This window comes from Thunnus albacares, chromosome 16 (assembly GCF_914725855.1).
Source record: "Thunnus albacares chromosome 16, fThuAlb1.1, whole genome shotgun sequence".
In the NCBI taxonomy this organism is placed as follows: Eukaryota; Metazoa; Chordata; class Actinopteri; order Scombriformes; family Scombridae; genus Thunnus; species Thunnus albacares.
Genome location: NC_058121.1, coordinates 19,630,279 through 19,653,734, shown reverse-complemented (window position 1 = coordinate 19,653,734; position 23,456 = coordinate 19,630,279). Strand labels below are relative to the sequence as shown.

At 38.0% G+C, this 23,456-nt stretch overlaps 2 protein-coding genes across 4 annotated transcripts in view; one reads left to right on the top strand and one right to left on the bottom strand.

Annotated features, from left to right (window-relative positions):
• runx2b (RUNX family transcription factor 2b) overlaps window positions 1–1,296 on the bottom strand; it is a 119,810-nt gene extending 118,514 nt beyond the window's left edge. For 2 of the 3 annotated variants that reach the window (XM_044376532.1, XM_044376529.1), the window contains exon 1: window positions 843–1,067. The gene's annotated coding sequence lies outside the window, so the exon portion shown is untranslated. Of the gene's footprint in view, window positions 1–842; window positions 1,068–1,255 lie in introns of those variants that run through there. The other variant, XM_044376530.1, reaches the window with a different exon arrangement.
• Window positions 1,297–9,645: 8,349 nt separating this feature from the next.
• On the top strand, window positions 9,646–23,132 carry opn8a (opsin 8, group member a). The gene is made up of 5 exons (XM_044329798.1): window positions 9,646–9,667; window positions 9,934–9,966; window positions 13,355–13,648; window positions 15,960–16,285; window positions 22,011–23,132. Exons 1-5 carry the CDS (start codon window positions 9,646–9,648, stop codon window positions 22,401–22,403), a joined length of 1,068 nt encoding a protein of 355 aa, XP_044185733.1. The 3' UTR covers window positions 22,404–23,132.
• Window positions 23,133–23,456: the final 324 nt, after the last annotated feature.

Genomic DNA, 23,456 nt, shown 5'->3' with positions numbered 1-23,456 from the left:
AGTGTGAGTGCCAAACCCAGAGAGAATTATATTTTGCTGCTCTATGGAACATTTCAGTCAATTTCAGCACATTGTTTTGTTTTTTCATTTACTGTATTGTTCACTGCACCCTTTAGCCTCCCTCCCCTGAGACAATAAGTATTTAACAATAAGTAGTCATGACACACACTTTCCTTAGATCATGTAAGTCATGAATGCCAGAGTTTTAACTGAGCCAGTAGTCATCAATACAGATTAGTGGCATATCTGAGTTTTGCTGACATGAATACCTGTGGTTCTTGTTATCACTTCCATCTAGTAATGATAAGTCTGACCAAAAACTTAACCAAGCCAAAACATAAACAGCACTGAAATGTACTTTACTGTAGAAAAAAAATATTGGACTCAGAGGAAACTCTGTCAACTACTGTTGTGACTTCTCACTGTAGCTATCTTCACTTGCCAGCTGCAGTGCAAATCATATGGCAAATTACAGTCACTACAGGTGTTGGCCTACTACAGGTATGAACATCAAATTCCCAAACCCTCATTCACTATGAAATGTCGAAAATGTCATCTGTCCGCACTGTAGGAAGCAAATTACAAAAATGATGGCCTTGCTTTTCGTGACTGTGTCTCATTGCAATTAGGCGAACCCTTAGGGAAATTAACTTACATTTGTTGAAGTGGTTAAAACCTATTTGCATTTCATTTCATGTACAGTAATCATACCAGAATATGTCATCTGTAAAACATTACATAACAAAACACTGAAAAACAATATCCGTGACATAGTTAAGATGGCAATTTCCAGCCAGCCACTGCGCACTACCAACCTAGCAATAAATAGAAGACAAATTTACCAAGTGGCTAGTAGAGATGTTAGAATTGAAGCAGACTACTCGATGCTGTATCGACCTCTCAAAGCAAAAAATATCGTTGCAAGATGTTTCGATGCCTCTCTTCATCCACAGACTGTATAAAAATAAGGCACCGTGACGTCACCCATTGGTTAGTGGACTTCTCTTTATACATCCACGGTGAATTTGCGTTTTAGAGCCTCGAGTTTGGCATTTTGAGCGTCGCCATTTTGGATTTTTTGGAGCCAGAAGTGACCATATTTGGACGAGAGGGTGGAGCTGACCCTAGCACTAGCTGCTAGCTTGGTTAGCACGGTGCACTGACAGTCTATTGTTAGCTATGATAATGCTAATGCTAATGCTATTTTTTGCTAGCGAAATACAGGATTAAAACCATTAAAACAAAATATACTTACCAGAAAAACTGAACAGCCGACTCCTTAGAGGGTTTTTTTAGTACAACCAAATGCTGAACAAGACTTTTTTAGGCGACCAAATTGTTACAATTAACTTCCATGAAATGAAAATACTATAAATAAATATTTATAGGAGCAGCTTCGCATATACTCTGGGTACCATGGTTACGTCACGTTATCAACGTTGTCGCCCTGGTAGCTACTTGTCAATCACAAGGTAGCAACGTCCTAAAGCATACGCTGCTTTATCGTCTATTTTACTCTAAATGGTACCATAATTTACAAAATGAACATCATGCTGTATTGAAGAAGACTTGAAACTACTGATTGAGACCATAAACTAATTAGTAAAGTGTTTACTGAGGTAATAAATCAAGAGAGAAGTTGGGTTATTTTCTCAGACTTTCATTCAATCGGGCTTCTTTCTGCAACCAGTGGAGTCGCCCCCTGCTGGCCATTAAAAAGAACACAGGTTTAAGGCACTTCCGCATTAACTTCACTTTTCAGATCTGGAGCCACCTAATTGCTTTATTAAAAGGACCAAAGAGACCAGGGAGGCTGTCATCACTTCCACATGTCAGTATAGAGTAGATGAGAGATTTTTTTTTTTTTTTTTTTTTTTTTTTTACATATAGGTCAACTAAAACTAAAAAAAGTTAGTAAACTGTGAGCTACCAAGTAACTTAACCATTGGCTGTATATAAATATTATATAATATTTATATACAGCCAATGAACTTAACGGACTAGCAAAGTTATTGCAGATTGCTAGCTCTCAACAGCATTGATCTATTGATCTGAGCAAAACAGATAAGTTATAATCACGTTTAGTAACATAATAAAAAAAAGTTAATAATATTACCCTAACATTTGACCGTTAAGCAGCTGATTCCATGCCAATCAAGGAGAAGTGTTTGTCTTCACTCCTTAATCCCATTTAGCTCAAGACAAATCCAGTAAGCCAGTTACATTACAATCTACACAAAAAGTGAAGCCCAGGCAAATCACCACAACAGTAGCAGCCGCCTTGAATCCTGCTATCAGTCATCATACTGTACAGTGTATTACAGCATCAACATCACGTGTTGTCAGCTTAACACATGCCTTTACACGATTTTTCTCTCAGTGAAGCAAATAAAAAATAATCCATGTCTTGATCAGGTAAAGTAATGCAGTCAGAGAAAGGAGATTTGTAATTCAGCAGTTCAGGTCAAGTGCTTTTCAAACTGTCATGTGTTCACGTGATGGCTCAATGAGCATATGGAGACCCCACGATTTAATTGGGTCTAATGGATGAATAATAATAGGCCTACAGTAGCCATATTATGTATGATGATGAATTGAGATAGGTTTGCCGTCTCAGAGAAACTGGTGCAGTTGAGATAAAATAGGACTAGACTTTGAAATTCATGCCATGCATACAGCAGTTAATGGACCAGTGTGTAAAATTTGCAACATGACAAGCTTTGTTGAAAAGGACCCACTGTCTATATAGATATAAAGGGCTCATTTTAAGGTAATGAAAACACAACAATTCTTATTTTTATGGGATTATACACTTGATTAAAATATATTTATGAATATTATATTCCATTTCTGCCAAGTTTGTTCCACTAGATGCCACTCAATCTTACACACTGGTCATACACATTACTGATATGTGAAAATAGGCTATTGCATATGCGTACACGTTCACGTGTTTTGAAATAGTGTAGCAGGTAAAAAATAAATAAATAAATAGAGGCTATACATGAATAAATGCAATCTAATAGGCACAGCAATTGAAGATGTTATAGACCTATTGTTATTTAACACAAGTTCATGTTTTTGTTCCGTTCTGTAATTGACGCTTTCCGTAAACATGTATAAAAAACAAAACAAATTAATGCTATAAATAAACAGTTGCAATCTTGAGTTGTGTGTGTATGTTTGCGTGTGTGTGTGTGTGTGTGTGTGTGTGTGTGTGTGTGTGTGTGTGTGTGAGAGTGAGTGAGAGAGAGAGAGAGAGAGAGAGAGAGAGAGAGAGAGAGAGAGAGAGGGAGTAAAATATCTTTATGTACAATCTATGACATATAATAAATATATCAATTTATTACAGTAGGTGTGTCTCTCTCTTGTGTTTCTGATTACATTTCATGCCAGTATAGACCATAATACTGAATCAATTTAGGATTTATACATAAAAGATATTGCTTAATGTAGTATTTAGCCAGTCAGAATACCAAAGACAGTTCTTACTTATTAAGTTTAGGCAAAATTGAAAATCATTTTCTGCAATATAAATGTACAATTATGTGATTATCTTCATGACTGAAAGCATGATTTGTTTTCTTGGAGCTATAATAATCAAAGTTCTGCCAGAATCTTTGTTTTTTGGCTCACTCTAGACAGGCACAGTTGTCTTACACTCTTTACTTTGAATAAAAAACATTATTGGTGTATTAGTAGAAAAATACAAGGATTATAAAGACAACATAAGCCTCTTTCACCATAGGTTCCAATTATAGCAAGTTTAAAACTGGATCCAAGTAAGATGGCTGCCATATGGTGCCATCCCAGAATGGCAAGTCATTATGACACATCGCATCTAGTGTTATATCTATGGTGTGGCGCTGGTATTTGGATATGAGATGAGAGTCTCAGTCTGTAGACTCTGTTTAAAAGTGCCCTGTTTTATTAATATAGATTCTTTTTTTAACAAAACAACAATAAAGAAAGCACTAAAACCATTTATAATCTGACTGTTTGATCTCTAGATTTAATTCAACCATACAGATGCAATACCAATAGCCGCCCAGCAGATGTCACCATTTCGAATGTATAAAATGCTTCAAAACAGTGAACTATTGTCAATGCAATTGCTTCATATTGATTTAGTGCTTCAGAAAGCTGTGTTTCCCCCATCACTGGTGGCTGGTAAACATACTCAAATATCTAGCAAGCTAAAGGACAACGGCAGACATTTTGACTTGTCACAGCAGGAAAAGCACAGATGGAATTAATAACATTAATGAAGGCTGCATTACATTAAACCTGTTCCAAGGCTCTGGTATTGTGTATGCTCACTCACTGACATGGCTTACTGGGACAATTAATGGAATGGAGGCATCATTAGTGTTATTATTTACACCTGTGTTTTTCCTGCTGCCATGAAAAGGGTCTATTTAGAGCTTAAAGGAGAGTGAATATTGGGGTTACATTCAATAGGTAGTCAGAAACAAAGAATGCTAATACACCTCCCTATCTGCTAGACGGACCTGTTTGCTAACACGTTAGCCCATCTGCTTGTCATGCCTTTCTGCCCTCCTAGTGCCCCCCAAAAAAAATCAATTTAATGCAAGGCTTGACTAAGATAGCAGAGTTAGGCAAAATCCAATTGTATCCTCCAGATACCTGTAAACTTTACAGAATTGTGTCTTCTGAATTTTGCTTGGAAGCTTGAGTTGAATAAAGACAAGACAAGACAGACATTGTTGATATTATTACAGGTTAGAGCATTTTTGGCTTACAAAGGGGCAATAGTATGTGAAACTTGTCTCCAGTCAAGTCTATCACCTCAAAATGTCTACCGCAAAACATCAAATAAATTAAGTTTAAAGTCTAGCTTTCAAAAGTATAGCCATTGAAGAGTGTGTGTGTGTACGTGTGTGTGTGCGCCTGTGTGATTCGAATACACTACAGTACTATGTCAGTTATGTCGTTCACACTACACCATAATAAATTTGTTTAATGAGTTTACAAGACAGCAGCTGCCTTTTATGACTGATGTTCATTGCTAATGCATTCTGATAACTGGTCCAGGTTTTTTCTGAGAGTCTTTTCCCACACAACCATGAGAGCCTTTTATTATTGCCTGCTTGAAGAGTCTGAGGAGTTTATGCACACTGATGGTCTGTAAAGATCATTCACCACATGATTAACCACATTATCCTGTAATAATGCTTGAAGCTAAATAAAGAAGTGATTATTTGCATTGTGTGACATACATTTGCACGGCACACAACCATACACCCACTGGAGGATCATCCTGAGTCCCCAGTAATCCACCAGTGTAAATGTCAAATTCCTTCAAGAAGATATGTGGAATTACAATGCAATACAACAATACAAATAAACAAGGATTCACAATTTGATTGTTAATAGACAATTTCCTACAGTCATTAAGTTTATTTCCTTTATTCCATTGCAGTTTTCCTCTTTCAACTAACATTGATGAAGGGAGAAAACTGAGATATTTGATTTTTCCTCCATTCGTAGTTGTTTCAAAGAAAATATCTCAAAATGAACTCCAGTATTCTCAGTGAAGAAGATGCATTCATTGAAATCTGCAATTGTGAAAAATCAAGCTTTCTGTTTAACTTGCTACAAACAGCAGAAGCATATTGCCTTAGTTTGTCCATCAGTTTGTCTGGCTAAATCATTAACCACAAAGAAATGTTGCCGTTGGTTGACAATTCCCCGGAGAACACTGATTTCTTGGCCATGTATAGGAGTAATCAGGTTTCTAATCGGCTTTTTACGAGTATGCATGTGCACAGCATAAGACTGCAGGCAGACAAAAAACAGCAGAGAGGGCAGATGAAAGGAGAGATTACACTGAGCAATGTGTCCTTGCATTTAAAAAAAAAAAAAAAAACTGAAACTGACACAAAGTAGCCTCCAGAAGTCTAAATAAGTTGATTTCCACTGCTGAACATTTGATCATTAATTACATTAACACACTTTCACGCTGTGAAGAACAGCGCCACTCTGTCTGCCCTCTCTGTGCCATCAGTCAGAAAAAAAAACCCAGACTCAGAAAGTAGGATCTTCTGTCAATATAGTTAAAATAAGCAGGGTTACAGTGCATGTAAAATTAGTTAGTCAGTTAGTCAGTCATTGTTTCATGCACATACCAGTGTCCAGCCCACATGGACACCAAAAAAGTTGCAGTAGTGAAACATTTTTCAAACATAAACAATAACAGTTCTCATTGCAAACAAAGAAACTTTATCTTCTGTACCCTGCTCTACAAATAAAATCAGCCAACACATTCACTGATTACCTGCATAACCTGGTTTCTCTGAGTTACCTGATTAACTAATTTGACTCAGTATCTTTGTTGAACTTAAATAAGATGAATGCAAGTTGTTTTACTTTCACAAGTTGAAAGTAGTACATTTAATATATTCATAAATTTCAGTAATGGTCAGTGTGTGTCAAAATATCAGAAAACTGAAAGTAAAGACCAGAGAGAAGAACACTTTTAGGAGACACGATAAAGCCCAGGAATCAAGGGGTTTAGGTGCAACTACAGTATTAGGCTATGCTGCAAAACCTCAGAAGAGAAACTTGAAATTCTGAATAGCAGAGGAATGTCTAATGTCCAATGGACAAGTCTCCCAATAGACTCAGTTCATATTAATAACACCATGTCCACTCATTAAAAATCTGATTAGTTCTTCCCATTTATCCATACAGATGAAGGCTAAAGCAATCAAATCTCACTAATCCTGCTTGACTAACTGACTTGGGTTTCAGGGCCATGCCTTAGCTCAAAAGGATGCACATTCAACTGTTCAGTTTTCTTCTTTAGAAATGTGGCGGATTCATTTAGACTGCAAACAACTGTTCTTTACTGAGAAATGTTGAAACTGTTGAAACTGATGTCTTGCACTGATATAATAATGACAGAAAGTTCATGAATAAGACATGAACGCGTATCACTCAAGGTTGCTCTAGGAGAGAAAATTCCATTAGCATGCCTGAGGGACAAAAACCTTGTATGCTTTTTAACTGATTAAAAGGACTATTTAAAAAATGAACACATGCCAGCAGAATATTGCATATTGTATCAATCAAATTTCCACAAGCTTATGTAAGAGAGAGATATTATGTAAAGCAGGTTGAACCCTGCACACACACACCAATCTTTTTAATGGAGAAAACATTGGCAGTAATTTTGTAATTAATGGTCAAATATCTTTCTATTTTTAGAATCAGATGCACTGTAAGCACTTTGCTGCACAGCAGTGACAGAAAATATTAAATATTGTAAAGATGTATTTTGCATTTACATATTATTGGTTACTATTACATATTATAACTACATGATTTCAAATTTAATTTTATATCAGTAAATTCCAAATAATTTTGATTTTTATTAATTGTTGGCAGTGACTACTGTATGTTTTGATATATATTTATAGTTATATAGAGTCACTTGCATTCCTCTTAGCGTGGAAAGCAGGGATGGGGGGGCAAACAGATCTTGAGGGGAATACTTGGGCTCTCAAGGCATATACTTCACTTATTATCTTTTCAAATATGCATGAAAAATGCACAACATGTGGTTTATGTTGGAAAATTCACAATTTATGACTATTTTAACTTCTATTTTCGAGAAAGCTACAGTATATTTTTTAGTTTGAGAATTAGCTAAGCCTACAGGCTACAACAATTTTATGTAAACATTTTGTCGGACTCTTTTTTTGTATTATTCAGCACAAAGCTATAAGAAAAGCTCCATAATCAAAATGTTATATCTTGTTTGTTTAATCCGTACAAAAGCCAAAGTGTAAAAACAACTTGTGTTTTTACATGGGGTTATGTGCTTGACAACTTCTGGGCGCAGTAACTTTGGTTGGTAGATTTTGGTTCCTGCATAAGAGCCAAGTTAGCGGTTTCCCCCTGTTTCCAGGCTTTATGCTAATTTCAGCTAACTAGCTGCGAGTGGGAGTTATATTTACCATACAGATGTGAGAGTTGTGTTGATCTTCTCATTTAAGGGTCATTCCACGAAATCAGTGCCTTTTCAACTTTGAAAAGTTAAAATTTAAAATAATTTAATTCACCACTTTTTAAATAGCCAGGGAGTAAAGACAGCTTAAAATGACAAAAAATTGTATTGTGCCATCTCATGCTGTGTAATTTCATATTTTATGACTGTTTTTCTCCTGTTTTGATAGTTTTGTCAACCTTGTTACAGGCATAAGCTCTGCTATATACTATATTTCTAATTTGAAATATGTAATAGATTGCACATATATGAGCAGATTTCAGATTTCGGATTTTTTTTTCAAAATGATATTTTTCATTCAGTTGATCAAGAGCACCCCTATTTTTGGATGGTGATCACATGTCTATTAAGAAAAAATAAATTTTTGGAAAAAAATTCTTGAAAGATTGGCCCACTCCAAGATATAATGGTAAGAGTTGAAAGGCCATTTGATTTTTTTTTAATTATTATTATTTTTTATACAATTAATGACAACAGCAGGATTGACATTAAGGTACAGGACTGACCAGAGTAACAGGGATGACAGGGTACACATTCTCAAATTTCATCAAAGGCAATGAGGTAAAAAAAAAAAAAAACTTATGTAGTAACCATATAACAATGTTTTTGTGGCAGTTATGAGACTGTGAACAGCAATACAAACTTATCATCATATATCAAAGTGAATAGCTTCAGTTTCACAGTGAAAGAGGTGACAAATTTCAGCAAAGGCAATAACATATTTCACAGTAAAGGCTATATCATTTTACTGAATAAGATCTGACCATATGTCTCAGTGGATCTCCATATAGCGGGCAGTGACTAGCAGGGGGGCAGGGATGAAACAAACTATATCATCATAGAGATATCCTCTCAAACATGTACAAAAAAGTGATTTTCCCCCATGCGGTGCATGCATTTGACCTGGGCGTATGACTCATCCGTTGTCATCACAATCCTTAGGTAGAAGTCACTATCGTATCTGACCACACACCACTTACCGATAACCTCTTGGCTGGTCCATTCAATTACACTGGGTTGAATTGGAGTTTGGTCACAGGGAAAACTGAAGACCTGGGAGCCATGGCTTTCACAATCAAGCCTCTTCAAGGTTGCACACATGCAACTGACGTCACAGCCTCATCTTGTCTGTGTGACTACCTGATGGAGGCGCATTGTTGAAGTAACAAGTGGGATGTTCTGAGGCATGGTCTGCACTGCCCTCTCAATATCCTCCTCCTCCACATAAAACAGCTTGATGGATGTGTCTGTTCTGGCCAATGCTTCAGACAGACACCTTGCATCTGCTATGTCAAGGCTTTTTCTGAGAAGGTCATCTACTTGTCTCTTTAGCACTCCTTTGTATTCCATAAGGAGCAATCTCTCCATGGTTCACCTCAAAGAAATTCCATGTTCCTTGTGTGAAACCTCTTCTAAAGTTTCTGTGCTAAAGAGTTAGAAGTTACCCCACTGCCGGTATTGTGTGCAGGGACCATCACTTAGAAAATGCAGCATCTTTACAGTTGGGTGCTCCTGCCTGATGTAGTTAAAGGTATACAATGCAGGATTTGTCTGTTGGTGTTTGTAAACACGCAGCATCCAAAGCAGTGGTGGTCAGGCGAGCTAGAGAGTGAATGAAAAGAGTGAGCAGCGCTGGTGAGAACAAACCCGTGAGTCAGATAAATAAAATGTTATTTTCTGATTGTTTCACCGCAGTTACATTCTAAAGCACAAATAAACAAGCCCACCCCTCCACACAACCCTGCAAGAAGGTGCCGCATTGCTGGATTTTGTGTGAATGCAGAGCGTCATCCTGTCCACTGTGGCCTATCTGCTCTGTGTGTGTGCAGCTCAGCCCTACCCTCAGTCAAGCAGACACACAGACGTGCAGCTCTTTATACATCCGTGACACAGAGACAGAGAGCAGAGTGGAGCAGAGGAGAGAGACAGAATCGGTAGGTCAGACTGGAAATCAGAATCAGCCAAGAAAATTTCAATCGGTGCATCATTAATATTAATATGAAATATCACTGCATTACATTAAATACCTACAGGATGCATGGGAATCAAACTAAAAATGTGGTGATGTTCATATGCTACCCTCACTAAATGATATGGATATTAGCTCAATAAAACATACATGATGACCCTTAAAAATGTTTTAATTTTATAAGGTTAACCTTTAAAGACAGTGAAACTTGGTAAACACTGATAAAAAGTTTCGAAATCTGTTACTTTGGGAAAGTACCAGGGTTGACAGTAACGTGGTTGAGCATTTCAAGGTAATTTGCTCATTGTTAGCTAAAAAGGTCAAGGTCACAAAAACACATTTTGTCAGTACTTTGGTCATGCAAACTATATAAGATGTCAAGCAACAAGAAACTGTTTGGCTTGCTGACCAAACACCAGCAGCAAAGCGAAAACAACAGAATGCTAACGGAGCTGCAACCACCAATGCTAGCATAGAAGAAGCTATCTCTTTAGCCTTAGCCAAACAGCAAGATTACATAGAGGTGGTTGTCACCTGCACATTTAATAACGCAGTTGAGAGTGTCAAAGACTGTTAAAAAGCTGCTGAAAGATTTAAATGCCCACATGGATGCTGTTAGGGGTTTGGTTTCTAAAGTTAGTAGAGTACAAGCTGAGACGAGGGCCATAAAACACAAAGTACTTGACAACACCTCATGGCTTGAAGAACTCCAGCACAATTTTTACCTGTTCGATTACCATAACAGGAGAAAAAACATAAGGATCACAGGAATTGCCACTTACAGAGAGGGTAACAACACAATTGCATTTCTTCAGGAAATGCTTCCCAAATGGATACCCTCACTTGGCACCAAAAGTATCGAGACAGAAAGAGCACATTAGATTTACAGCCCACACATGAAGGAAAAAATCCCACAGACCATGATCCTGCTCAAGCATGGAGATCATGATACTATACTGAACCTGTATTTTTATGCTGACTACAGTGCTCATACAAGCCAGCAACGGAAAGTATTCTCTGGTGTGCAGAAGATTCTACGCAAGGAATCGATGCATGTAGAGCACCATGTATTGTCCTCGGTGCTGAAACATTCGAACATGACTGGCAACCAGTTTTCTTTTTTATGTTCTTCAGAAGAAGCTTGTCTGACAAAGTGGCTTCACTGTATATTTTCTCCGACATAAGCTTGCTTGGCTCAATAAGTGACAATTTGTTTTGAAATGAATAGGTTAGTGATGAATAGGTTAGGATATATCAGTTATTTTACGGTTGTGAATTTTAAAACGACTATCAGAAGGGCCCCTTGAGAATGTTCCACCCCCTTTGAGCTGAGAGTCAAGCTCTGTCCCTGCCTAGTATCTTTTATTCACTGTAGAAATTCAGAATGTAACACTTAATTATTTGCTGATACACACAACAACATGGGAATAAGGGGAATACTGCTACTTATTTTTCCAATTCAAGCACCGGAACAGAGGATTACTATACGTTACACCTCTCTTAATTAAATATGGTTGAGCGGTCCATGGGAGACCTAAGGGTGGGTTGTTAGGGGGGCCATTAAGAGTGATGCTGCTATGAGGAGGGAAGATGAAGGGGTGGGGGGGTGGGGAGGGATTTATGTAAATGCAAAACACTTGAATTATTTGTATCTGTTACTTCTGCGCCATTTGCAAATAAAGATTTGCTCACAAGAAAAACACATGCTGTGTACTTTGAAAGGTTATTGCTTGTAGATATTGATTATATTATGAGAAATAAATAATTGTTTAGATTTATATGTAAGTATGGTAATGGTTATCCCTCCTGGTCAAACCTTATACAGGTAAAACATAAAAATAGTACTACAGAGAGAAACTTGCTTTTTTGGTGACGGTTATAGTGTTGACATAAAATCAGGGGACGCCAACAAATTGATACATATTTTTCAAAATGAATATATATTTATACCAAAAACACTGTTTAAAAATTAGATCATATACAAATAATAATTAATTGACTTTAATTTGATGTTATTTTGAGGAGAGAAGACAGTAATTTTATCATTTTAAATTACATAGTTATTTGTTGTTATAGTAATATCATGACTGATTATTTCTTAGGGACACAAAAGGCACCGATTCCACAGAATGACTCTTAACTCAGCAGATTCAGGTCTATCTGACCAGCAAGATTATGCCATTATATGCATATGCACATACATATCCTATATGTGATTTGAAATTCTCTCTTTTCTTTTCCTTTTCTTCTTTTTGCTTTTTTGTGAGCGTTGAAAATGATTGTGAACATAGAGAAGTAGCTCTATAATATGTCCCTTGTGGCATGGGTCCGCCGGGGGAAACAGTAAATAGCAGAACATTTATCATTATTCCTGCCAGTCTCAACATCTCACAAACAGCCAGCCTCCACACACTATTTTGAGCTCTATAGTGTCTGGAGTTAACCAAGCGTGGTGTGAGAACCGACCAGTCAGTGAGCCTTAGGGAGGAGAAAAACCCACAGCGACTGATGTCAGAAGAATAGAAACAATTGTTCAATTTACCGGGGGGCGGGTCACAAGTATTGAAATAATGCGTCAATGCAACAGTACAGAAGAATCACATCTCAAAATACACAACATATTAAAACCTCACATTTTTCCTCAGCCTGTTAGGAACAAGAAAATAAGTGAGTGCATGATGATCAGTGAGCAATAAATGCATGCTCTGATGCATCTTCATCTTTGTTGTGAAAGGCTGAGTGCAGGGACTGAAGTTAGAAGATGTCAATGTATTTTTTTAAGAACCATCATGAAACCATAGCAGTGCCATTCCCAACTATGTTTCCTTTGCTAGTTGAGGACAAAAAGCATGATTATCCGCAGCAAAACTACATAATCAACTACTGCATACAGTACATCATTGTTGTGTTTTGTTTGATCAGATTGCTGATGTACACTCACTTTACATCACATTTGTAAAATCTCTTGTTCCATGCAATACAAATGTCTCTCGGAAACAGATGAAAAGAGGGAAAACGGAGCAAATTAATTAAAGTAGAACACAACAGGGTCATAACAAGAGATGTCATGTAGGGGGTTTTCTCAGTAACACACTTGGAGAGGCTTAAACATGTCGTTCCCCAAGTAATCAATGGCTTTCTATACACACTTAAAACCTGTTTTCACTCAAGCTCCATCTGGGTAGTGCTCCCACTGAAGCATGCTTATCTGACCCAGGGTGGTAGCTCTGATGCTGACGATGCTTTCAGACCTTCACTAATGGATGAGGGGAAGCCAATTTTTCTACAGGGATAAGTTAAAACATCTTGAGATGCCTCTTGTTTCTCTATTCTTCTCACATTCTTTCCTGCAGCCATCCTGTCTATCTCGGGGAATGCAGCAGTCCTGGTCAACGCAGCCCGTCGTCTCACCCTGCTCAAAGCTCCAGAGCTGCTGACAGTGAACCTGGCCGTAACGGACATTGGCATGGCCCTCAGCATGTATCCTCTGTCCATTTCCTCTGCTTTTAACCATGCCTGGATTGGAGGCGACACCTCATGCCTCTACTACGGCCTAATGGGCATGATCTTCAGCATAACCAGCATCATGACTCTGGCTGTGATGGGGATGGTCAGGTACCTGGTAACAGGAAGTCCACCCAAGACAGGTAGTGTAATTTGCTTTAAGGTGTAGAATCAGATGGGATTTGAAGATCAGAGCAGTTCAGCTTTTAGTGTGAATACTAGTTGGCCTAAAGAAATCAATATTGGAAGTAAGCAGTCAATCTTACCAAAGGTCACAGGGAATTATCCCCTGCTGTAAAGCTGAACATCTGATGATAAAGAAAACCTTTTGATTTTCCAAACCTGATCCCAAACTATTACACGAGCCTCCGTTTTATTGACCAGTATTATCGATTAGACTGAACAAATTACATGAGCCGAAGTCAAAAGTAATTTAACAGTCAGGACTTTACGTGATTGATCTTTACACCCATGATTTATTGATCTGTAATAGTTTGACTAACTCCCAGTCGTGTCTTAGTTAAGCTCACTGAACAAGACTCACTTTTTGGGGGAGTTCTGTCTTCTTTCATCTCTCCATTCACTGAATGCTTTATTCTCGCCAGGCAGTTGGTTTTAATAGGATCCCAGGCAACCAGTACACGCAGCATGGTCTACTGAATAATAGATACAACTGATGCTATAACTGACATTTAGACTGATATCCGTTTGTTCTATAACACCAAGCAATGTCATAGAGTACACACAGCATATTAACTGACCTGGGTTACCTGTGGGGAATGATAATACTATCAACTTAAGTATTCTTGTCTCTTACAGTATCTCTTACCAGGAATGGTCTCTATAGATATAGAATTGTAAGTAGGACAATATCTGACCCCCCAAAAATGAATTGGTATCATGAGTTCTGTCATTACACTAATAAAATCTACAAGCTTCTATCTATCTGTTTGTGGGCATATAACAACCAATGGGACCTCTGTTCCTGAGTAATAGGCAGCAGCATCGCAACCTCTGAATGTTGTAGCAGCCTGCACTGCTGCCACAGGCACAGCATAAAAGTGTGAAAGGATATTAACAGAATAAACTAAGGCTTTTCATTTCTGCAAGAGGAAAAATTCTTTAATTCATTAAATTTAACATGATTTTAGTCATAATTCAAATATGTGATGTTAGAGATGATAGCCTACATGAAGCTAAATACAGCTAAACCTGGTTTGAGAATATAGAGCATACATGGAGTGATTAGTTCAGGTTTTAGCAGCCACAAAGAAGCACTGAAGATAGCTACAGTGGATTAAAATAGTGATATAAAAAACACCCCCAGGGGTAGTTTGACATCCAAATATCCAGATAGGCTTGTAAAGCCACATATGCTGACTTTCATTTCCATTTCCTCTCTCATATCCAGTATTTTACGCACCAGATAGTTTCCTTCACAAGCTTTCATTTGTTGGAGATATACAAACAATGCAAGAAAATGAAAGACAAAATCATACTTACATAAGTGCCTACCATGATAAGTGACATAACAGGTAATAGAGCAGAAGAACAGCAGGTGTCAGTTTGCACTTCAGATGGGAGATTGCAGTGGGATTGATGTCTGACTGAAGATGAATTCTTAGTTATGAGAGTAAATTGATATGGGTATAGCTGCGCACAAGTGGCAATACACAAGCTGCATGCTAATGTCAGCAAACACATAAGGAGGCTTTGGACCTCATGTTATTTGCACAATTGATCATTGCAAATACATATTGGAGGGAAGCAGCCTGTACTGAGTTTTCAAAAACAAACATTCCAGTAAGCTTTAAAAAACCCAAAGAGCCTAAGGCTCTGCCTGCATTATTGAGACTCATAATGTTCTGATCTGCTGATGATTTAAGGCTTCTAGATTCACCCGGGATGGTCATATGAGTCGTAAGCATCCCCAGTACATTCTTATATGTCTCTCCTATGACAGTGGTAGGCATGTACTCTTCTGATATGCTTGTGGCAATGCTGTTTGCTAGTACAGCTCCCTCCACCACTCCCCCCCCACCCCCCCACCACCACCACCTCCTTGTGCGCTAAGCATTTGGTGTTGTTGATTTTATTAAGCTCTTATATACATGTTTGTGTTTGCTAGGGGAAAATTAGTTTTCCTATTTTTCTCTAGCTTCATTTTTAGAAGCTCCCTCAAACAGCAGAGCACCAAATCAAACAGTGTAACCTTTGGCTATAAACGGTCAGTTGTATCTGACTGAACAAACTGTAACTGTAACATGTAATGCATCTTTATCACTTGCAGACTCCTCACTGCATACTGGTGAGTGCTACTGAGAGAGGTGATGTGCACATTTGAGGTTTACAGAAGACTACATACACACTTTTTTGCCTAGTTACTGCATATGTTTGTAAGAGTTTGCACAAAACTGACAAACTAATATGAATTTAAAATCTGTTTGTGCACAGGTGTCAAGTTCCAGAGGCGAACCATCAGTATTGTGATCAGTGGGATCTGGCTGTATGCCGGCCTGTGGGCATTGTTTCCTTTGCTGGGATGGGGCAGCTACGGGCCGGAGCCTTTCGGACTTGCCTGCTCGATAGACTGGACGGGCTATGGGCAGTCCCTGAACCACTCCACCTTCATCATGTCCCTTTCTGTACTCTGCACATTCCTCCCCTGTCTGACTATTCTCTTCACCTATTTTGGAATTGCCTGGAAGCTGCACAGGGCTTACCAATCCATCCAGAGCAATGACTTTCAATACGGCAATGTTGAGAAGAAAATCACTCTTGTAAGTATAAAACAATCAGTGCTGTATTGAATCTGTCCTGTTTTCTTTCATTTGCATTGCAACATTCTCAGGTGACAAGAATCTTACATGGCCTCTTTTGTGAACTGCAGATAGTGATTAAAAGTCCTTAGTCCCTAACAGTAATTAAAGACTGTAGTAGACTGGAGTAGTGGAGCAGGTATACTCAAATGCAGGAGACTGCAGGCAACAGGAATTTGAAGAATATATGTTTATTACAGACCAAGTGCAGGCAGAACAAAACTGAATAACATGTAACAAAGCAGAGGATCCAACAACACTAAACTGAAAACCAGGGCTTAAATACAAACTAAACTGATGAGGGGATGAGGTGCAGGTGGAACAGGAAAACAGGGAAGGAGCTGATGAAAGACACAGGGAGCAGGGCAGGACCAATGAGACTGATGCAGGGCAGGTGTTGAGGGAAGTATGGAAGGAAAAGCAGGCTGGGGACAAAGACGGAAAATCACAGGGCAAACAGAAACTAAAACCCAGAAAAACACAATAAGTAGGCTTAAGAAAGCCTAAAACGCCAGCAGGTCAAATGCAAACAAAAGCAGCCTGCGCTACAGAGCCAAGTGTGCTGCAAGACAATCTGAGAGACATGCAACCCTTAAAGTCCAAAACATAGACTGGCTTTATTACCGAAAAACTGATATATCACCACTTGGAGTGTGAACTGAATGATAAGAACAAAACCTGGCAGCTCAGAGAAACCAGCCTGAAATACATTCTCAAAACCAGGTGAAGGCAAAAGTTTTTCAGATTACACTTCAGTTCTGTTTGCTCTTCTAATCGAGCACATATATAACGAACTAGGCAGTAAAATGTCTGGATGTCTGGATGAAGGTTCAATGCAATAAGCAACAGTATCTCAAGAGGTCCTTTCATATAATCTACAACATATCTTATCCGTCCTTATTCCACCCAGTCCAGTCTCAAAAAACAGGGAAAAACTCTGAGGGCAGTATTGGACTGGTGCAGGGACATAGAGTCTGGGACAGAACCATGACAAAAGACAACTGATGAGTGTGTGAAGTTTCAGAAATTGACTTTTATACGCATGTTCCAGGCCACAAATAATAAATAGCATCTTTCAAAGCAGTACAATGTGCTTTACAGAAGCAAGCAAGTAAACAGCAAAAGGAATAAAAAAAAAGTGAGAAATGAAAACACGTTTTAAAAATAAGTAACAAATATCAGTAAAAGAAACAGGACCTCAACAATCTGAATATCTGTCAGTCTTAATACTCTATTTTGAAACTACACTTGTCACCACAGCTGGTCTTTTTGGGGCTCTGGGTTAGATATCATATATATGTATATATATATATACACAGAGAGTTTTTATTCATTTATTTTTTAGATACAAATATATATTGCCAACCCATATTATAAATAAGAACTATGATGTGTCCCCCCCCAGGCATTTAAATGTCTAAATCACTCAAAACTCCCCATAAAACCTCATAGCTGGCAGATATTTCCCAGCAGTAGCCTTGTTCATTTTATGTTTTTCTATGTGCTGTCAGGTGAAGACATGTTTTGAAAATAGATATCCAGTCTGCTGTATGTTTTTTTCATGATTTTTATAAAGCTGAAGCTTTATAGTCATCCCATCAAACTGTAGGGGGGAATCTGGGGGAATCATTTGTCATAAACTGTAGTCATGTTCAGGCTATATCTGGACAAAGCGCATTATTTGACAGGCTTATAGATCTACTTGGTTTGCGAAGACATAAAAGTGATTGCTATGACAACATTGACAAAGTTGATCTAGTGGATACGCAATAATCACCTCATACCACCATTCCCCCTTTGCCCCCCTCACACTTGAGGCAGCTTTTTAAATATTCAAGATAAATAAGGATGTGAGGACCAATGGGAAAGGGTTGCTCAAAGGATAAGGCTGGTTTTATTTTATAGTTTTCTTATTACCAAAGTAATTGGACATAACTGAGCTCTGGCAGACACAGCTTAAACTGACAAGTTAAGCAACGCCCAGACTCTGCACTGTGTTACTGTATATTGGGTAGTGGAAGATATGAGTCTGTTTCTGTGCTGCTGTTTATTGTCTGGATAGGAACAGAATACATGTACGGGTCAGTAATACAGTTGGTTCAGACACAGCTCACACGGGTATGAGCTGTCAAAGTTACACAGTAGAAATGATATGACAAATACAGTAGCATTAAAATATGTACCTGGATTATACATGCTGGTCAGTCATACAATCGGCTCACCATGGTCGGCTCAGATACAGCACACTTTAAAACATCAACAACATATTCTAGCACAATGGCTAGGTAGGTAGCTTAATTGCCGAATGCACCATTTCATGTTTTATGACTAATTTAGAATTCTTTACAATTTGTAATAACCTTTCAATAAATCACCACACTAGCATGTTCAGCATGCAAATTAAGTCAAATTTAGACATGCTTATAGGCCAATTTAGTTTTACTTTGAACAGAGCTAAGCTTGCTGTTTCCCCCTGCTTCCAGTCTTCATGCTACACTAAGCTAAGCTAATTGCCTGCTGGCTCTTGCACCATATTTAACAAACAAAAAATGAGAGTGGTATTGATCTTCTTATTTAACTCTAAGCAATATTTCAAATATACAATGACAAATATTTAATGACAAACTAAAAATGTAAAAATGTGTCACATATGTAAGCACTGTTTTTTTTTTTCTTGAAAAAGGCTAAGTAGTCTCCTAAAACAGCTGTGAATTGATGTTTTAGCACTCCAACGGGAGTAAATAATGTCATTCTTGGGGACTATTTTCACACTTAATAATGTTTGACACTCATTTAGTGCTTCAGGAAGTATTAAAGGCAGCATCATGGTGTATGTGGGACAGACTCAAAATAAACTACAGTGCCCGTGTTCATCGCAGTGAAAGAACAGTGCAATGCTGTGGTTCATTTTTTTGGGTAACAGAGCATTGAAGAATAAGATATATTAGGTTTTGGCTACACAGTTCTTACTTGTTAGTAGGATAAACTCATTGTTGGTTTTAGTCTTTTCATGTAATTTGTTTACAATAATAAAAAAGATATACAAAAGATATTGCCTAAAATTTACATATGCCCCTAGCAGCCCCTAAATATCCCAAGTGGTAGAAAGCGCTTTTTTTGTTCCACCTCCATTGTCACCAGCACTGTGCCACTCACAACACTTCATTACAGATTAAGAATAAAGGAAACTAGATAAAGAGTGGTTGCTCTCATGAGACCAGCAGAACTCCCTCTCTTATCATTCCCTCTGTAAGTGAGCAGTATTGGTGATCAGTAGCATGTTAGATGCCTCGTGCAATCTGCAAGCCCTAGGTGTGCATCTGATCTGAACATTTACATTGCATGTCCACATATGTGCTCTTCCTTATGCGCATTTGTGTGTACGTGTGGGTGCATAATAATGAGCTTGTCAAAGTGTGTGTGTTAGAGAGAGAGGGAGAAAGAGGGCTAACCTGTGACATCAAATAAAAAGGTAAACAATCACATTTCCTGAAATTCTTCGCTTATTTTTGAAGCTATTACTATTTTTATTAATTCTTAAAACTGAATTAAAAGGTCGTGACTGACTGTGAATGTAGCATCGAAGCCGTCCAGCTTTTAAATCAATAACAAAATTGATTTTGAAAGTGTTGACTTGTTCATTTGTTGCAGCAAATTAAAAATCCAATCTTTTGCTTTTTACCATAAATCTATCACAAACACAGCAGTCAAACTTTGGTCAGGCTGCAGGGAATATGACAGTGCAGGAAATAGAGGAGGGATTGACAAAGATCAGAAGAGAAAGTGTTTCCCTGATGTGCCGATGTTGCTTGACAGAGCGCACAAGGTCACCGACTGGTCACCACTCTGGGGTTTTACGCTTCTGGGTTTCTGTGAACACAACAGATTTGTTTGTGTAGCAGCAAATGCCCTGCGGACATGGCTGTTGAGAGCGTGCGTCTGAGTGTGTGCGTGTTTGTATGCATGTTTGTACCTGTCATATTCATTTTCACTTTGTTCTCCCGCACGAATGCATTTTTTTCTAACCAAAATACTTAAATGTGCTCCGTAGATCAAAGAGGTGGATTTATCAGCACTGACTGATTGGCAAGTCTATTTTTTCATTTGTGGAAAGGCAGGCCACTTAATAAAGAAAATATATGTCTTTTTTTTTCACTCTATTGCTCTTTCTCCCCAGCCACACCACTGAAGGTTGAATCTATTACGTGTCAATAAATTTACCGCATCTAGCAACCTCACTGCCCCCTGAACCATCTCAAAGTTATGTAACGCCAGGTGGAATGTACTGAACCTGCACTGTGCATAATTTCTAAACAGAATACACTTTTTGAGCATTTATCTTTTTATTTTAAGGAAATGTATGGTCTCGAACAGTTAGAATAAACTCTGTTTTAATCAGAGGACTTAATTGTTCATCATATGGAAACTTTCAGAATCTTCTGAAAAATCTCTGTGTGCAGGGGGAGTCATGTTTTATGGTTTGGTTGGTTAGTCAAGCATGTGATATGTGCTGAGTTGAATAAAGCCCCTAATGTACAGACCGCAGATTAATCTCTGCTTTTTCATCTTTTACATGGGTTTGCAGTTCATATTCACATGGGAATAACTCATTTGATCTCTTTTGACCACTTGATATTCCTTGATGAGAAGACAAGAAAATTAATGATGTGGAATAGTCAAAGCACAAATGAATAACTCTTTATGCATTAAACTGCAATAGGGAATTGTGAAGTAGAAATTTTCCGTGGATTGCTAATAAACCTGCTCATCAAGTACCGTTTGCCTTTTTTGTCCATCACATATGTCAGGCAATTGCATCCCTCACTTACAAAGAGATGGACAGTGGCTTGATTCACCTCACTTATCTCCTTGATTTGAATTACTACCAGAACGATGGCCTGCTGTTTTGTAGCCATGGTAACACAATGGTTTCTAAAGATACGTCTATCCATCACCAGTGCTGAGATGTTAGGTTGTTACTGCAGATTAACATAATGTAGAGGAAATTTTAACAAAATCATCACACAGATCTAGTATAGACATATAATGAATCATATTAGATCACTCCAGTATTTTTTATTTGCTCTTATGCAAACAAATTTAGCTACACTAAAACCATCATCAGTATGATGAATACTCACCATAAATCACTGTCCAGCTTTGATGTGATGCAGTAACTTTTATCTGTTATTATGATGCTGCATTTTTGCTTTCAGGCTTTACAACCTTTCACTTGTACCATCAAACATAATTATTTCACCAGTGCTTGAAATAATAGTCTCAATGAACTGTCAAAACTGCAAGTTCAAGTTTGTTTATTTGTCATTTCCACATACCAAGTATACAGGCACGAAATGTCATTCCTCACAGCCCAAAGTGCTAACACAAAAAGAAACAAAAATACAACAAAGTCATGACCATCATGCACACAGGAAACTACGAAGGTGGGTCTGTGGCATGATGTGACTGCTGGCGTTTACAGTAAAGTGCGGTGTGCACACCTGTATGTAAATGTAGTGAACAATGTAGCAGGATAAATAGATAGTGCAGTGGAACAAAAACAGTGACCAGAAGAGAAACAGTGAGATTATCAGCTATTGCAGATGTTTCATTTTGTACTATTTCTCTCCTCCTTCCCTTCTCTTCTCCTCTCTTGCCTCTGTTCCATCTGCTGTGCTTATTTCAGATGGCTGTGATGATCAGTACAGGTTTCCTTATTGCCTGGACCCCCTACGTGGCTGTCAGCTTCTGGAGCATGTTTCACTCCCAGGAGCAGGGCCACATGACTCCATTTGTAACCCTTTTACCCTGCCTCTTCGCTAAGAGCTCCACCGTATACAACCCTTTCATATATTTCATCTTCCAGCGTACCTCCCACCACAAGCTCCTCCACCTCCAGAGACTGATGTTTTGTTGTTCTCATCAAGAAAATTCATCTGCTGATAGAGCAAAGCTGGAAGGCAAAATGGTGAAAAGCTCTGACTGCAACATTTTCGGAAACGGTTCAGACGAAACCCGTGTGGGTCTAATGGGAGCTCCTGGGCAACAGTCCGGGAATGAATTGATGACTTTGAGTTGAGACTGTATGTGATGACGTCTATGTTCTTATTTGACCCCTTTCTTTAAGTTGTCATTAAAAGAATACATCGACATTTCAGGAAATATGCTTATTTGCTTTCTTGCTGAGAGTTAAACGAGAAGATTGATACCACTATCATGATGCAACCCAGTATCACTGCAGTACATGAAATAGTCACAAAGTATAATCTATAGATTCATGTACATGGGCATGAATTTTCCATTTTTTTTCATGACACTCAGTGTGACTTTCAAATTAATATATTTCAATTGGAAGTATCTTTCATGCCTGCACCATGTTGTTTTATTTTTTTCAGTCAGTTGGGACTCGGGAGCACAGAAGCTGTACTGGTTTTTCTCATTTGTTATTCTTTTTTTAACTATAACCACTACATTACTCAATATTTAATCACAAGATTTTATCCTTGTTTTTATTTCTTTATTTTAATTTTATCAGTCCGGGGGGGCAGAATGGAGGACCTGCTGCTGGGAAGTATTTTCCTGACTGTCAATTCCTGTGTTCAGGTTTTCTTTTAATGATATTGCAACATTTCTCAACACAAAAACACGAAAGTGTCCTTGATAACTCAACAGTACAATAGGTTAATGATAGGTTAATGTTGTGGCCATCTGTTTTAATTATTTATCCTTTGACCCTGAGAAATCAAGTTTTTTTGTCAGTTTTAGATAGCAGAAGGCTGCATTACCCAGCCACCGTTGCTATGGACACAAAGACAGCCCGCTTTGTTACCCATTACAAAACTTTGATTTACTATTATATTTACTATTTACTTTTAAGTACTGGATTTATTACAAAATGATTAAGATTTTTTTCTCCTCGCTTTGTCGAACAAGGAGAGGGAGTGGCGGTAGAGAGAACAAAGCAGTGAAAGAGAGAAATAAAACATTAATTTCTGATTGTTTCATGGTGGTTACGTCCTAAAGCACAAATAAATAACCATCAAACACTCAACAGATGATTTACTCTGGAAACAGACGCTATTATAGTTTAATTTGCATTTCTCTTCTTCCCTTTTCATTCAGTCATTTTCCA